Source organism: Lissotriton vulgaris, chromosome 3_1 (genome assembly GCF_964263255.1).
Source record: "Lissotriton vulgaris chromosome 3_1, aLisVul1.2, whole genome shotgun sequence".
NCBI classification, from domain to species: domain Eukaryota; kingdom Metazoa; phylum Chordata; class Amphibia; order Caudata; family Salamandridae; genus Lissotriton; species Lissotriton vulgaris.
Window position 1 is genome coordinate 101,029,662 of NC_141689.1, and position 15,348 is coordinate 101,045,009.

Here is a 15,348-nt window from a genome sequence, read left to right on the forward strand (position 1 = left end):
CTTTCACTTTCAAAGCAGCCGTGACAATGGTGAAGGCTGGTTTGCAGTGCCCTAGGGCTCGCATTTACAAGAGTTTGAGCTATTGGCATTGTAAATGCCAAAAGCTTAAAACTCTCACAAATACGAGATCTATGGCACTGCAAATATTTTTGGGGCTTTTACTAAAAGAAAAGCAACAGATGCTTGTTTTTTGTAAAAGCCCCCATGCTGCGTTTCACTTTAATAGCGTCCGCGCACCTTTTGATTGACACAGCTTTTTTTTAAAGAAAGGGGTGCGGCCTTCATGCACGTAAAAGTGCGGCTAGGGGCTTTAGCAACAAAAAAATGTGCAATCCCAATAGCTCAACCTCTGGTAAATGTGAGACCTATTGCATTGCAAATGCTTGTTTACATTGTTGTCAGGTGGTCCATATCTGGCTTCCCAGCAAGATAGGGGACTTTTGGGTCATGCTTATAATGGCGATAACCTGTGATTCAGACTTGACAGGTGGCATCACATGTAATACATTGTAGATTTGGAAAAATAATTTGAGACGCAAAATTTAAGAGAATACTTTTTACTTCATTTCAAGAATCTATTCATGTTGCTATGCAAGGTTTCTCCTCGACACCAAGGAGGTTGTTCAACAATCAGGACTCTCTGAATCGTGGAGGTCGTTCATTGTCATTTCATGAAATATATCCACTTTCATCATTTTGCATTGCATTCTTTTTTGCAAATCCATTTCGATTGAACAGTGCAGAGAATGTCGTTCCACCGGCCGCCGTCAGACATCTCAGCACAGTGTTCGGTTTTTCCCTCTGGGGTCTTCCAGTTGTCAGGTTGATAGGGGGCCCAAAAACTGTAAAGAAAAAGAAAATACCAGCAATTACAAAAAAATAAAAAAAATAACTGCAACTACTCACAGCTTTCATTTTTATAATGATGTTCAGTTCCAGTGGGAGCGCGTGTGGCAGCAAGCATGCGAGATGAAAAGAGGGTGAAAGAAAGGCAGAAGTAGACCATAAAACTGACATATTAAAACTTTGCAGCAATACAAAATTAATTTTTTCATAATTTTTGCGGCTTGTATAATATGGAAAGAAGCAAAAAGAAAAAGGGCTTCATCAAGAGCAAATGGAGAAAACAGATTTTAAAACCACATGCACATGTAATTGAAATGTATTCACATATGTCGCAGTCCCTTCCAGAGGGCCACGGGCATAGAGGAGATCTTGGGCCCAACCGTGGTCGTTGTTAGCTTTTAACTTTTGCTGTCCAGGGCCCAACTTGTTATGGGTCCCTAGTCGCAGGCCCAAGTGGGAAACATCCTTTACAACGCAGTGATTACATCACACTACATTTCCAACGTAGTCATTACAACGCAAAATCGCATGCCATTTCAACTCAGCCATTACATCGCATGTCACTACAACGCATGTCACTACAATGCATGTCATTACAACGCATGTCACTACAACGCATACCATTACAACGCTTAGTTTTTACCCCCACACTATCCAACATTTACCGTACTGTTGCAGTCACAGGAGTGGGAATAGTATTTTTCCCCTACACTATCCAACACTTAACCTCATGTTGCACTCACTGGAGTGGGAATAGTAATTTTTACTCTCTGGTTGAGGTAGGTGCAAGATAAGCATAAGTAATTGAAACAGTGACCCCAATAATCTGATTTTCCAGTCCAATACTTACTTTTGGTAAGAAAAAAAGAATCTACTACAGAAGCAAAATAGGATCCTGCACACTGAATAGCGCATACTGCAGTCTCTTAGGGTATGCATTCAAGCACTATGCTGGGCAGTGTCCTCCGGGTCCTTCTTCTCCCTCCTCCTCCACGTTCACAAATGTGTCACTGGCGGTTTACTCGAGATGACCCTACAGGTGCTGCCTGCACCAGCAAGCCACATTAAAGTCTCACTTTGGCCCTGACAATTTCTCTCGCTATGATGCAATTGCACTTTAGTGCTACTTCATCATAGTCTCAAAAGGCAGACCGTCCCTGCTCCTGTCTTACTCAGCTGCAGCTTAAAGTAATGTTCGGGAGCTGGGGCGTGCCTTCCCGCGCCCCACTGATGAACTAGATGCACTGCGTCTTCCCGCAGCCAGTGGGGATGGAACGCTGATATGGTTGTGGTCGGCGACAACTTCCAGATGCAGCTGGCCACTTCTCCTTTATGTTTCGTGCAAGTAAGGTGACGGGGCAGCAGCAGTTACCACTTATTAAATAAATGTAATAAGGCAGCCTAATGTTATCCTGTGGGACATGTAGGCTATACAGTAGTAGAAAACTGAGTTGTTCTCTACCAAGGCATGTAATTACATGTCCAATCTTTTCATTGCAATATACCGTGCCCTATGAGCCACCTAGCGCCTACCATAGGGTTGACATATACGCAATAAAAGGGCAGTTGAAGGCATGGCAAGGGAGTTATATTGCAAAGTCAAATTGGAAATTCAAAACTGTTTGAAGACTGCAATGGCAGACCTGGGGCATGTTTAACCCGTTGCGTGCTTCTGTCGGCCAACGGCCACCGCGTACACTACCTCCGTAGTGCTGCGCACATCCGTTGGCCCGCGCGACCCCGCCCACTCATCAAAGCCAGCCGCACCACAGCGGACTTGCCGCCGCAGTAAAAAAGTTAAGGGGGTACTTAAGTTGATGGCATAATAGGTGCTGCAGGCTTACTGGTAGTATTAGGCCCTGGGTATATGCTACACAACTCTACAAGGGACTTATATACATAAATTATATATGTCAATTTTCTGTAAGCTAATTTTACCATGTTTGAAGGAGAGAGCAGAAGCATTTTATCACTGGCTAGAAGTGGTATGGTGCACAGAGCCTAAGGCCAACAAAAAGCCAATTCAGCAAAAATAGGAGTGGCCTCATTTATGAAAAGTGAAGCATCGCTGCGTGAAAACAGCGAAGGGTCACTTTTCATTGCGCCCTCCTTGCGACACCAATGATGCATCATATTTACAGTATGACGCACCATGTCGCAAGGAATTACAGATACGTCAGTATTTCTGATGTATCTGTAGGCGCAAAAGTGACCCATTGCTGGAGTGTGTCACAAAAGTGACGCAACTCCAGCAATGTGTACTTTCACATGGGCAAGTCCCATGTCGTTAGTGTATGCGTCAGTCTTACGCCTGCCATGAAGCAGGCGTAAGATTTTGACGCAGTGAAATCTTATAGATGACCCTTTCTTGCGTCAAAACGCCCATCTTGCATACATTATACCTGGCGCAGGTATAATGTGGCGCAGGAGTTTACAAAGTGACGCACCTACCTAGATGCGTCACTTTGTAAATATGGCACGACAAGGCGCATTTTTTACGCCACTGATGCCTCAGAAAAAGTGACGCACCGGCAACGTAAAAGTGACGCACAGCCTCATAAATGAGGCCCGAGGAGTGAAGGCAAAAAGTTTGGGAGTGACCCTGCAGAGAAGGTCACGTCTAACATGTAGGATGTGTATTTATAAACCATTTATTTTCCTCTCTGAGGAATCGTGCCAAACAATTGTTTTATAAACATAGCCTAATGATATAAAAGTTCTCTACTATATCTGGAATTCTGATATAACACAGAAAAATAAATGTAAAAAGGAAAATTAAATCAGTCATTAAGTATTAATGAGGTTCAAGTAAGAGAAGGAAGAACATGTAATTAATGGCCTGGTTCAGAGTTTGGCAGTTTGAATTGGAGGGTGGAGTTGGAGGGTGGAGTTTGAGTTGGAGGGTGGAGTAGGAGGGTGGAGTTGGAGGGTGGAGTATGAGTTGGAGGGTGGAGTTGGAGGGTGGAGTTTGAAGGTGAAGTTTGAGTTGGAGGGTGGAGTTGGAGAGTAGAGTTGGAGGGTGGAGTTTGAGTTGGAGGGTGGAGTTGGAGGGTGGAGTTTGAGTTGCAGGGTGGGGTTTGAGTTTGAGTTGGAGGGTGGAGTTAGTGGGTGGAGTTTGAGGGTGGAGTTGGAGGGTGGAGTTTGAGTTGGAGGGTGGAGTTAGAGGGTGGAGTTCGAGTTGGAGGGTGGAGTTGGAGGGTGGATTTGGAGGGTGGAGTCGGAGGGTGGAGTTGGAGGGTGGAGTTGGAGGGTGGAGGGTGGAGTTGGAGTTTGTAGGGTGAAGTTGGAGGGTGGAGTTGGAGTTGGACGGTGGAGTTGGAGAGTGGAGTTTGAGGGTGGAGTTGGAGGGTGGAGTTGGAGGGTGGAGTTTGAGTTGGAGGGTGGAGTTGGAGGGTGGAGTTGGAGTTGGATGGTGGAGTTGGAGGGTGGAGTTTGAGTTGGAGGTTGGAGTTTGAGTTTGAGGGTGGAACTAGAGGGTGGAGTTTGAGTTGGAGGGTAGAGTTTGAGGGTGGAGTTGGAGGTGGAGTTTGAGTTGGAGGGTGGAGTTGGAGGGTGGAGTTTGAGTTGGAGGGTGGAGTTGGAGGGTGGAGTTGGAGGGTGGAGTTGGAGTTGGAGGGTGGAGTTGGAGTTGGAGGGTAGAGTTTAAGTTGGAGGTTGGAGTTTGAGTTGGAGGGTGGAATTGGAGGTTGGAGTTTGAGTTGGAGGGTGGAGTTGGAGGGTGGAGTTTGAGTTGGAGGGTGGAGTTGGAGGTGGAGTTTGAGTTGGAGGGTGGAGTTTGAGTTGGAGGTTGGAGTTTGAGTTGGAGGGTGGAGTTGGAGGGTGGAGATTGAGTTGGAGGGTTAAGTTGGAGGCGGAGTTTGAGTTGGAGGGTGGAGTTTGAGTTGGAGGCTGGAGTTTGAGTTGGAGGGTGGAGTTGGAGAGTGGAGTTGGAGAGTGGAGTTGGAGTTGGAGGGTGGAGTTTGAGGGTGGAGTTTGAGTTGGAGGGTGGAGTTTGAGTTGCAGGGTGGCGTTTGAGTTTGAGTTGGAGGGTGGAGTTAGAGGGTGGAGTTTGAGGGTGGAGTTGGAGGGTGGAGTTTGAATTTGAGGGTGGAGTTGGAGGGTGGAATTTGAGTTGGAGGGTGGAGTTGGAGTTGGAGGGTGGAGTCGGAGGGTGGAGGTGGAGGGTGGAGTTGGAGTTGGAGGGTGGAGTTGGAGGGTGGAGTTGGAGTTGGAGGGTGGAGTTGGAGGCTGGAGTTGGAGGGTAGAGTTTGAGTTGGAGGGTGGTGTTGGAGGGTGGAGTTGGAATTGGATGGTGGAGTTGGAGTTGGATGGTGGAGTTGGAGTTGGAAGGTGGAGTTTGAGTTGGAGGTTGGAGTTTGAGTTGGAGGGAGGAACTAGATGGTGGAGCTTGAGTTGGAGGGTGGAGTTTGAGTTGGAGGGTGGAGTTGGAGGTGGAGTTTGAGTTGGAGGGTGGAGTTGGAGGGTGGAGTTTGAGTTGGAAGTTGGAGTTGGAGGGTGGAGTTGGAGTTGGAGGGTGGAGTTGGAGTTGGAGGGTAGAGTTGGAGTTGTAGGTTGGAGTTTGAGTTGAAGGGTGGAAGTGGAGGGTGGAGTTTGAGTTGGAGGGTGGAGTTGGAGGTGGAGTTTGAGTTTGAGGGTGGAGTTTGAGTTGGAGGTTGGAGTTTGAGTTGGAGGGTGGAGTTGGAGGGTGGAGTTTGAGTTGGAGGGTGGAGTTGGAGGTGGAGTTTGAGTTGGAGGGTGGAGTTTGAGTTGGAGGTTGGAGTTTGAGTTGGAGGGTGGAGTTGGAGGGTGGAGTTTGAGTTGGAGGGTTGAGTTGCAGGTGGAGTTTGAGTTGGAGGGTGGAGTTTGAGTTGGAGGGTGGAGTTTGAGTTGGAGGGTGGAGTTGCAGGGTGCAGTTTGAGTTGGAGGGTGGAGTTGGAGGGTGGAGTTGGAGTTGGAGTTGGAGGGTGGAGTTGTAGGGTGTAGTTTGAGTTGGAGAGTGGAGTTGTAGTTGGAGGGTAGAGTTGGAGGGTGGAGTTGGAGTGTAGAGTTGGAGGTTGGAGTTGGAGTTGGAGGGTGGAGTTGGGTGGAGTTTGAATTGGAGGGTGGAGTGTAGAGTTGGAGGGTGGAGGGTGAAGTTTGAGTTAGAGGGTGGAGTTTGAGTTAGAGGGGGGAGGGTGGAGTTTGAGTTGGAGGGTGAAGTTTGAGTTGAAGGGTTGAGTTTGAGTTGGAGGGCGGCCTTGGGCATATGTTCCAAACCTTCCCTCGCAAACACCTCCCCTCACAGACACCTTCCAGAAAGCAAGACTATTGGTTACTACAAGGGAAAGGGGAGACACAGATAGCAAAACATCGAGCGCAATGATAAACGAAGACAGACCGAAATTACAACAGCCGAGAACCATGGGAGAAGGCTACGAGTAACAATTAGGATTTTCCCGTGTTCCCGCGGCAATGATGCAAAATATTACCTTTTTAATGGCAGCATTCGCAATCATTGTTTTTCTGAAAATCCCGGCCTTGTCTAATTAGGGCGAAGCATGTTAATGATGGAGCGGCACGGCCCGGAGACGCCTTGAGTTGGCATATTAATTTTGTTTAGGGAAAGAAGCAGGAATTACTTTTTTTCTCGTTAACATTTTAATTCTTAGGTCGGTCATTAATTTGCCCCTATTTTGCTTTTTATATAAACAAGTACAATACTTTCTACAAAAGATACCAAGAGGCTTTAGGTAGAGCCCACGAAAGGTGCATGTCAGGTATTTAGTGTCCGTACTCGGGGGTGGAGGCTTTAGGAGTCAAGGTGCAGGACTACATTGGCCTCTGTGCCAGCAATGCAGGGCACGTGCGGAATGGCACTGGGGGGTCACACACTCACGCACCCACCGTGAGTTAAATATAGCCAGCCCTTGGCCGCCACGAACAATGGCCGGGCTTGGGTTACACAGCAGCATACTGCCGCTGTTTTTTGTGAGCGGAGGGGGCCTGGCAGTGCAGAAACACTTGAAAAGTGCATGTCGAGCGAGGCTCTACAAGAGTGGTCGGATGGGGCTAGAGAAGGATTCCACGCAAGTGGAAAGCTTGCAGACAGCACAATTTGAAGCAAGCAGAGAGGTGTGCAGACGGTAACGTTTGTTGCAAGTGAAGAGCCGCCAAGAGATCAACATTTGCTGCGAGCAGAAAGTTGTGTTGGCGGTAAGATTTTCCAGAAGTGAAAGGTGCTCAGACATCAGCGTTCCCCACAACTGCACAAGTGTGCGGAGAGCAAGACTCGATGCTAGCGGGCAGGATGCGGGGGCACTCTGCTCGAAGGGAAAGGTGAACACGAGTGGAGGCATTGTCAACACAAAGTTCATGTCCTCGAGAGGCCGCAAGCCCCGTCCTTTTCAGACTGGGGGCGTGTTTTTTGACTGTTGTTTACATTCCAGCCAATGGAGAAGAGGGGAATAAGAAAGTCAAAAACACCCCCCAATCAGAAAAGGACGGGCTTAGATCCAAAGAACTATGTCACTGGGACCTCTTCTCCAATGGCTGGCCACCGTTTAGGAGGCCAGCCAATGGAGAAGAGGGGCGGGGCTTAACCTCGCTAGAGACACTCACTCTATCCCATTAAGTCTCCCCAGCGAGACTGCACATGTGCGCAGTCTTTCGCAGGCGGTGACCTAAAAAGGAAGGAAAGCTAATGGATATGAAACAAGCAAATGAGATTGGCAAGAAAACCAACCAATGGCAGCTCTAAGTATTTGTATGGTACACAATGGTTCTTTGACCGGGTAAAAGAAGCTAGTAGGCAAGACCTACTTAACATGTTCTCATTAAAGCATATCACACGGTCACACCTCCATGCAGCTACATCTGTGAAATATCAACCACCTCAGGCAAAGTACATATTAAAAGCATGTTCAGTATGTTAATTAGAGTACTTTATAGGATTACTAAGCAAGAATCAGAAATACGTACAGTGGTTCTTTGTATGCTGATCCATCAACATAATACCATTGTCCACCTAGTTTTTCATTTGTAAGTCCAATCCAGTAATTGTTTTTTCCTCTCGTGGACACCAGGTACAACTACAAAAATAGATTGAAGCACTTTTCATATTGGTGAAGGTAATTCCTTAAAACTGATAATGTATTAAATTGAAATAAACATGTATGGAACTAATTTTTTACAGAATTTCTTCAATTTATAAAGTGCAATGTGATACTATACGAGACCTGTCTTGACTTTGATTTTTTTCTAAAGGTTCCTTAAAGGTATTTGTTCCATAATACACACATACTTGTTTTAACCAACAATTTCTAAATACAGTAAAATGTGCTTCTCATCCTCAACAACATTGCTCATACAGATACACATGGGGCAGTTTCTAATTTCGCAAAATAAAAAAAAGGTTTGGCAAAGTCAATTCAATATCACTTTATTTGAATATAATATTATCCATAAAAGAATCATAAAAGAAATACATGTGTTCCATTTTAAAATCATTGCACTCTCTTTCTTACTGCATCTATCAAGATCCGATGAATTGCATGTAAGCAAACTATAATTATATTGAGTGCTACATCTAGTGGCCATATGTTTGCTTTAAATAAAAGCATCTACATTACAAAGCAAAATAGATACTGCGTTTAGGCCCATACACTATATAATAAATCAAAAAGACTCTACCAAATAAGAATATCAAGAGAACACATATTAATATGGCTATTATCTGCTTAAAAATATTTAAAGTGCAGTCTCTTGGGACATAACTTCTAAGGGGCTGATTCCGATGTCGTTCGAAAAGGATCCAATGGGATTCAGAACCCTTGTTTCCGAATGAATCGTACACATTTTCCATTGACCGATTACGATGCGCGGGAACCATTTGAGCAGTCCGAATCAGTTATGAAAGGCATTCGGACAGCCGAGTCTCTCAGAGCTGATTTGTACAGCTCTATGGACATGGTTTCTTGATGAGGGATGAATGATTCTGGCAGCCGTTCTGATTCAGTTTGCCCGACATGAAACGGCTGTTGGAATCTGTGCTTGGGGGTCCGTTGTGGACCCCCTTCACCCGGAGGCATACAAATGGGGCCAGTGGGGATACTCAAGGGAACCCTCTTCCCAACCATGCCCAATGTGGCAGCCACCATGGGGTGCCCGCCACAGGGTGCAAGGTTTTCCCCAACCATGCCTTTTTTCAATGGGAGCCTGTGCTCTTGTTCGAACATTGCCTCCCATTGAAGTCAATGCTAGTCCAAACAAACGATGTTGGATATCCTCGTAATCCGTCATCCAGACTCACAGGACCCTATTCATTAAGAAACGAGTCTGAGAACAATTAGTTCGGAACAGTTTCCTAACGGTTTTGGAATCGGCCCCCAAGAGTGCAAGATTTTTCCTTCTACCAAACGCCGATATATTATATGAGGTAACAGAAAAACAGATTTCCACATTTTTTAAATATTTAAAAACATCCTTATAATGGTTATATTTGTCAGTTTTAATAATTGGTACTAAGTATTGCTTTCTAAGATCTTTACAAAAATTACAAAACAGAATAAGGTGCCTTGTGCTTTGGACGGATCTGCCATCACAAAGACAAGCCCACATCTTTGGAAAAGCAACCTTCAGATGCAATGTTCCTAGACGTAATCTAGTGAGGTAAAACCTATGCTGTGTGTTCTTCACCTGTAAAGGTAGTATTGCAGGTCAACTTGTACCGAGCCTGAAAGATATCTACACACAATAGATTTTTTACATTCACAAGGATCTATTTCTGCCCCACTCTCTCCCCGAATATATATTTTAACTCACTTTTGCTATATTTTTGGATTTTAACTGTCTCCAATGCACATCTATCCACAATATTGTAGGTGCCTGTCTATATATGTCAGCCATCTTATCTTGCTTCACGTGTCTAAGGATAAGCAATCTGATATTTCCTTAGCAAGCTTTGCCCCGGTTTTCCCCCATTTATTGTACCACAATAGAATGGGTCCGGCATGTAGGCCATCCTCTAAAAGAGGAACTGCCACTTCCTTGTGTATAATAAAGGATGAAATGATTTTTGGCACTGCCAGCAGTTGGTCTAAGAACAATTTCTCTAACGTTTGAAAAGGAGTCACAATTTACCCACCTCCACAATGCAGCCCCATAACTAGCACTAGGGAGTCATTTGCTTATGTATAACATCAATATTACCCTAATCGGTACTTGGCCTACTTTCACAGCAAAACTAAAAATCGTTTCTATGGCTCTCAAAAATGTTGTTTTGCATGTATTCAAATGGGTTTCCCAGCAGTGAATTGAACTCCTAAATATGAAAATGATTGGGGCTCAGTTAATCTCACTCCCCTGATATGGTGTGCCCTCTTCTTCACCCTTCCTTGTCCACTCACCATAGTATACGTTTTCTCTAAAAAAAATTCATATATTTATCGCCATACAAGTGACAAAATTATCGATCATAAGCAGCAGCCTGTTTGTGGTTTTTAGGTAATAGAATTGCATCGTCTGCATATAATAAGATTTGGACTGGGCGGAATCCGACCAAGGGGGCGTCAATCTTTGCTTTCTGTAACATCCCATCCACACCATTTATATAAAGTTTAAAGAGCAGGGGGGGAGCAAGGACACAGCCTGTCAAATCCCCTGAGCAACCTTAAGGCGTTGGGTGCATTCTCCTTTCGGTCCATAGCATACCCGTGCTATCAGATGTGAATACAATTGGGATAAGCCTCCCAATATACCTGGATACTTGTTGTGGTACTGGTCCTTTGATGTGTTCTAATAATTCCAAATTGTGTTTAGGAATATTTCATTTCTTTGCTCCCCCTATATGAGTTTGCGAGAAGTGTGGCATGCCCCCTTCATTGGTTTTTAAATAGCCGCTAATTTTAGATCCCATCCTATTGCATTGACTTATATTAAAATCCTCTAACCATATTAGTATGTAATCATCTTTGATACATTTTGTAAATAATTAAAACTCCCTGCTTACGTCCACAATTACTTTGACTCTAATTTTATCAAAGACACTGTTATAAAAATTGACTAACATCAGGTTTAGCTTTACCTCTGTTTGCCATTGGAAGAGTTGAAATTAGGGGAAGCACAAATGAGATCTTATCAATTTAAGTGATATGGTTGTAGATATTAATAGGGTCAAGCCCCACTTCGTCCGCCCTAGATCTGAAGGGGTTTTGGAGTTGGAAACGAGGTAAAATCATCCATATAAAAGTCCTTAATTGACGGAGTTCGTGAGGATGGCGACGAATTCAGGGGCATCAGTTATGGTGGTGCTGCTGGATCTGTCGGCAGCTTTTGATATGGTTGATCATTCATGGCTGTTCAGCTCCTCCAGGACAGGTGTTGGAGGTTTAGCCCTTGCTTGGCTAAAGTCCTTTCTTGTAAATCGTACTTAAAGAGTCTCTCTGTAACCCTTCTTGTCTGAACCCAAACGTTTATGGTGTGGGGAGTCCGAGGGTTTGGCGTTGAGTCCGCTCCTTCTAAATATATACTTGGCTCCATTGTTCAAGCTTATAGCAAACTGGGGCGTGAGAGCGATATGATATCTTACCCTGACGACACACAGTTGATGTTTTTTCCTAAAGATCAGGCGACAGATTCTTTTAAACATTTTAAAGGCTGCCTGAAGGACCTAGCTCTTTGGATGAATAATAATCAACTTAAACTCAATCCTGAGAAAACTGAGGTATTATTCTTCAGCAAGATCCAGCCATCTGCAGCGGATCTCTGATGGCCAATGGAAATGAGCACCCTGTCCAATCCAGCAGACACAGCAAAAAATGTGGGAGTAAAATGGGAGGCTGATCTATCTTGATATATCCTATCCTTTGTTTATGGTTAGGTTGTGGTATTCATTAAAAATTACTTTTTTACCTTCTTAAGAATTGTCATACTATTTTGTCTAATCTTTACAAAATTTGGCAGTTACCTGCATGCCAAAATTCATGACGATTGTTAAAGGATGGAAATGTTATTTGCAGTGAAGTAAAAGCAGTGTTTTTAATTTAGGTTCCATAGGAATATTTTGCTTTGGACTACAGGAAAAACTGCTAAACTACAAAAAACATGAGGTAGAACTTTACTCCCACTAGGCTCTGGTTCTGATTTTGTATACACTAATTTATTTGTTTTTAGGTTGAGCCTGGGCAGCGCATGCGCTGCTCTGAGAGGTGTGCTGTATTCTTGTATGGACTTGAAGCTCCGCCCGCTCTCTGCCCATCTTTTCAGTTGATTCCTGTTACTATCCTTGGTATCCTATGGTTGCTTCTAAATCGTTAATATGCTTGTTAGTCCCTCCTTAGTATCGTCTTGTCTGCATTTGTAGCCTCCCATGAGGACTGGACTTTTTACTTGTGTGGTTACACTGTAGGTTTAGTTAGTCGGTGAGCACAATTTTCGTTAATTATTTTGTCCTCCTGCAACGGCTTTTAAGACGTGCGTGAGCTGCTCATTCCTTTTGCTGTATGCGGCTCCCAAAATTAATTAACACAAACCCACTAATGGTGTCCGCGGATTGCAGCCCCTCCTCTCCGTCCCGGGCGCCACGCTTCAAGTTTCAGCACATCGCCCGCTTTGAGATTTCCAACATGGGTTTCACATTATGACGGGCGCCCATCTTCTTTGTGATTAGACTTTTCTTACGTGGGAGTGTAACTGTGTTTTTTCTTTATTTTACCAGCGCGATGCACGCCATGCTTTCTTATGTTCTTTTGGGCTTTAGCTGCATGAGCACCACTGGCCCTGTGCATTCATTTCTTTATTAACACCGCCCACATGGGTAACAAACATTTGCAATGCAATAGGTCTCGCATTTGCGAGGCTTTCAGCTATTGGTCTTGTAAATTACAAGGCCATTCATTTATGTGTTGGTTTTTAAAACAGATAAATTAAAGGCATTGTCATGTACAATGCCAATAGCTTAAACCCTGGCAAATTCGAGACCTATTGCATTGCAAATGCTTGTTTTAACATTGTTCTGTTATACGCACTGTTTGGTCCAGTTTTTCAAGGAAGTTCTTAGATGGATAACCCATCAAACCTCCTAGGGAACAGAGGCTCACTGTCTATAAGTCATATGTGGGTAAAGGGGGGATTGTTTTTAATCCCTGGCTACTGGTTACCTTAATTTTTTTTGTTTTTTTTGTTGCTCTACAATGGCTCCTAATTGCTAGAACCCCCAAACTTAAAATTCAGAGGTCTCCAAGGCCTCTCAGATGAACATTTTCACTCCACGCCACTCTACACAGTTTCATCAATGTTCAATCTGCGTGCAATTATGCAGCACAGTGATGCATCATTTCAAAAACACTCAGATTTGCTGTATTTACAAGGATAGGACATACGCCTGGCATCTCACCCGGATAGGGCATGAAAAACTACAACTGGGCACCACGCGATGGTACATGAGCTTGGAGGGTGCATGTGACTTTTTTGCAATTTTCTGAAAGGAAGAGGGACATTGGACAACGGGCTACACAGTTCCAGTGGTAGCTTGTATTCTTCTTTTTATATTTCACTTTTAACCACTTTCTGCAGAGTGACTGAATGTATAGGTCCTAACAAATGCCAATCAACATGTTGACTTTACGAAATAGGGTATATCTGTTGAAGCCCTAACCCTCTTGCATTTTAATTATGCCACTGTGACCACCTAATAAACTTTCAGTTGACTCAGACAGACATTCTTAAATCACACTTTTCTACAGTCTGCCCCTCACTCACCCATTTCTCTAGGATCATCTTCTGAGAAAACACCTCAGTTCCTCCCCTCGGGGAGTCGTAGCCCACACTACGGTGTGAGGAGGGAACACACATGATGAAGCATGTCACCTAAAAGTGAATGAGGGTGAGTGAGGGTTCTTGTTCTGAGGGAACAGGTTTTCCCTGATCTTAATTTTGACGCTGCCCTATACCTACGACACCCTTGTAAATACGGGGCAGCATCAAAATCAATGGGTTTTGCGGCGGAACACCCACCACAACACACACTGCCTACCCTTTTCATGCTAACTATTGCGTGAAAGGGGGCATTATTTACAAGGCAGCGTTATGCCATGTTAAGTGGCTTGACGCTGTCTTGTATATAAGGCGAAGCCTCTATCACCACCACAACGGCATAAATAACAGTGACATTATGGTGGCAATAGGGGTTTGTAAATATGCCACTTAGACTTATTAATATTAATAGTATCTCTCAGAATTTAGCATCCATCTTGTGAACATCATTCAGCGGTCTCACCTGTTCTTCCTCGCTTGTGATAGAAACAAGATTGGAATTCTTGTCAGTGCAGTATTTTCTTGCATCAAACCAGTTTTTTGTTTCTGTTGAAAAGTAATAGAGGTAGGGCCCATTCAGCTTCCATCCATCAATAGGTTTGTTGTTGCATCTACCTAGTGAACAGGAGCATTATCAACAAAAATAGTCAGATATAACAGTACGATTGGCAAAAAGATGTCCTGGTGCAGTCTTGGGAGCATAGCTCACTCATACAGAGACGCCCACGCAGAGGCAGCCTTCTTTCTTGTGACTTCTGAGCCTCCCCAACCCCTTTGGCTGACAGAATTATGTGATTTTGACATCAACAACCATGTGCATTAGGCTCTTGCAGTGTCACCCGTCAACCATAATGTTCTCATGCTGGTTTTGTTGCAAAGTGCAAGTCAATGGTGACATCTGTGGTGTCTCATATTTGTGTCTACTATACCCAGAGTACCTGGAATTATGCGATTGTGTAGCCACAACAATGTTCGCATATGGCACAGAATCCATCCTCCGTCACATAATCTGCAGCTCTTAACAAAAGATTGTTTCTGGCTCAAAAGGGTTCAAAACTTACTAACACGTGTTGCAGCGCACTGGAATGTTCTTAGCAAACCTGGGAGGGTACCCTTTCTGTTGCCTATCACTATATTTGGGTTATAAATTAGTATGACTGCGGTGCAGCCAATGCCCAGACAGTATTACCAAGTTTAAAAATGGTGAACTAATGAAGTAATACAATTACAAAAGATGCTGCATTATGCTGCATAATTAGTTTTTTTTGTTGCTGTATAATTTACTCGATTCTGCTGCATAATTTAGCTCGCTCCTGCTGCATAATTCCAGTAGCCCTGGCTATACTCTAGAAGGGCAAGGGCTAATAACCCCACACCATGCACCTCAGGCAAATAAAGTATAAATACTATTCAACAAGGGCATCTTAATCCAACCACCCCCCACACACACATCCACATAATACCCACACACACATGGTCAACTCAAACTCAACCTTCACTATGCGCAACTGTCGGACTAAAGAGAAGACCGTCAGTTTGTTTTAGTGTACTCTACAGCTATTTAAAATCTGCATGCTTCATCATCGTCACCTGACTCACGCTCACCTGTAAACAAATTATAGGCACAAGCTACAGCAATTGCACAGTTGCACATATAAGACCAGAGGAAATCACTGTCAGCCATCAGTTTCCAGGAACTTACAATTCTCACCTTTCTAGAGCTTCCCACACTCT

General features: G+C 44.2%; 1 protein-coding gene across 3 annotated transcripts in view; it reads right to left on the reverse strand.

The window, feature by feature from the left end:
* Positions 1-541: 541 nt before the first annotated feature.
* Positions 542-15,348, reverse strand: part of LOC147726026 (C-type lectin domain family 4 member F-like) — a 152,856-nt gene continuing 138,049 nt past the window's right edge. For all 3 annotated transcript variants that reach the window (XM_086962858.1, XM_086962857.1, XM_086962856.1), the window contains 3 exons: positions 14,078-14,229; positions 7,783-7,892; positions 542-842 (listed from right to left, as the gene is read on the reverse strand). In XM_086962858.1, coding sequence (XP_086818984.1) covers positions 692-842; positions 7,783-7,892; positions 14,078-14,229 — 413 coding nt within the window. In that variant the 3' untranslated portion in view covers positions 542-691. The remainder of the gene's footprint in view (positions 843-7,782; positions 7,893-14,077; positions 14,230-15,348) is intronic.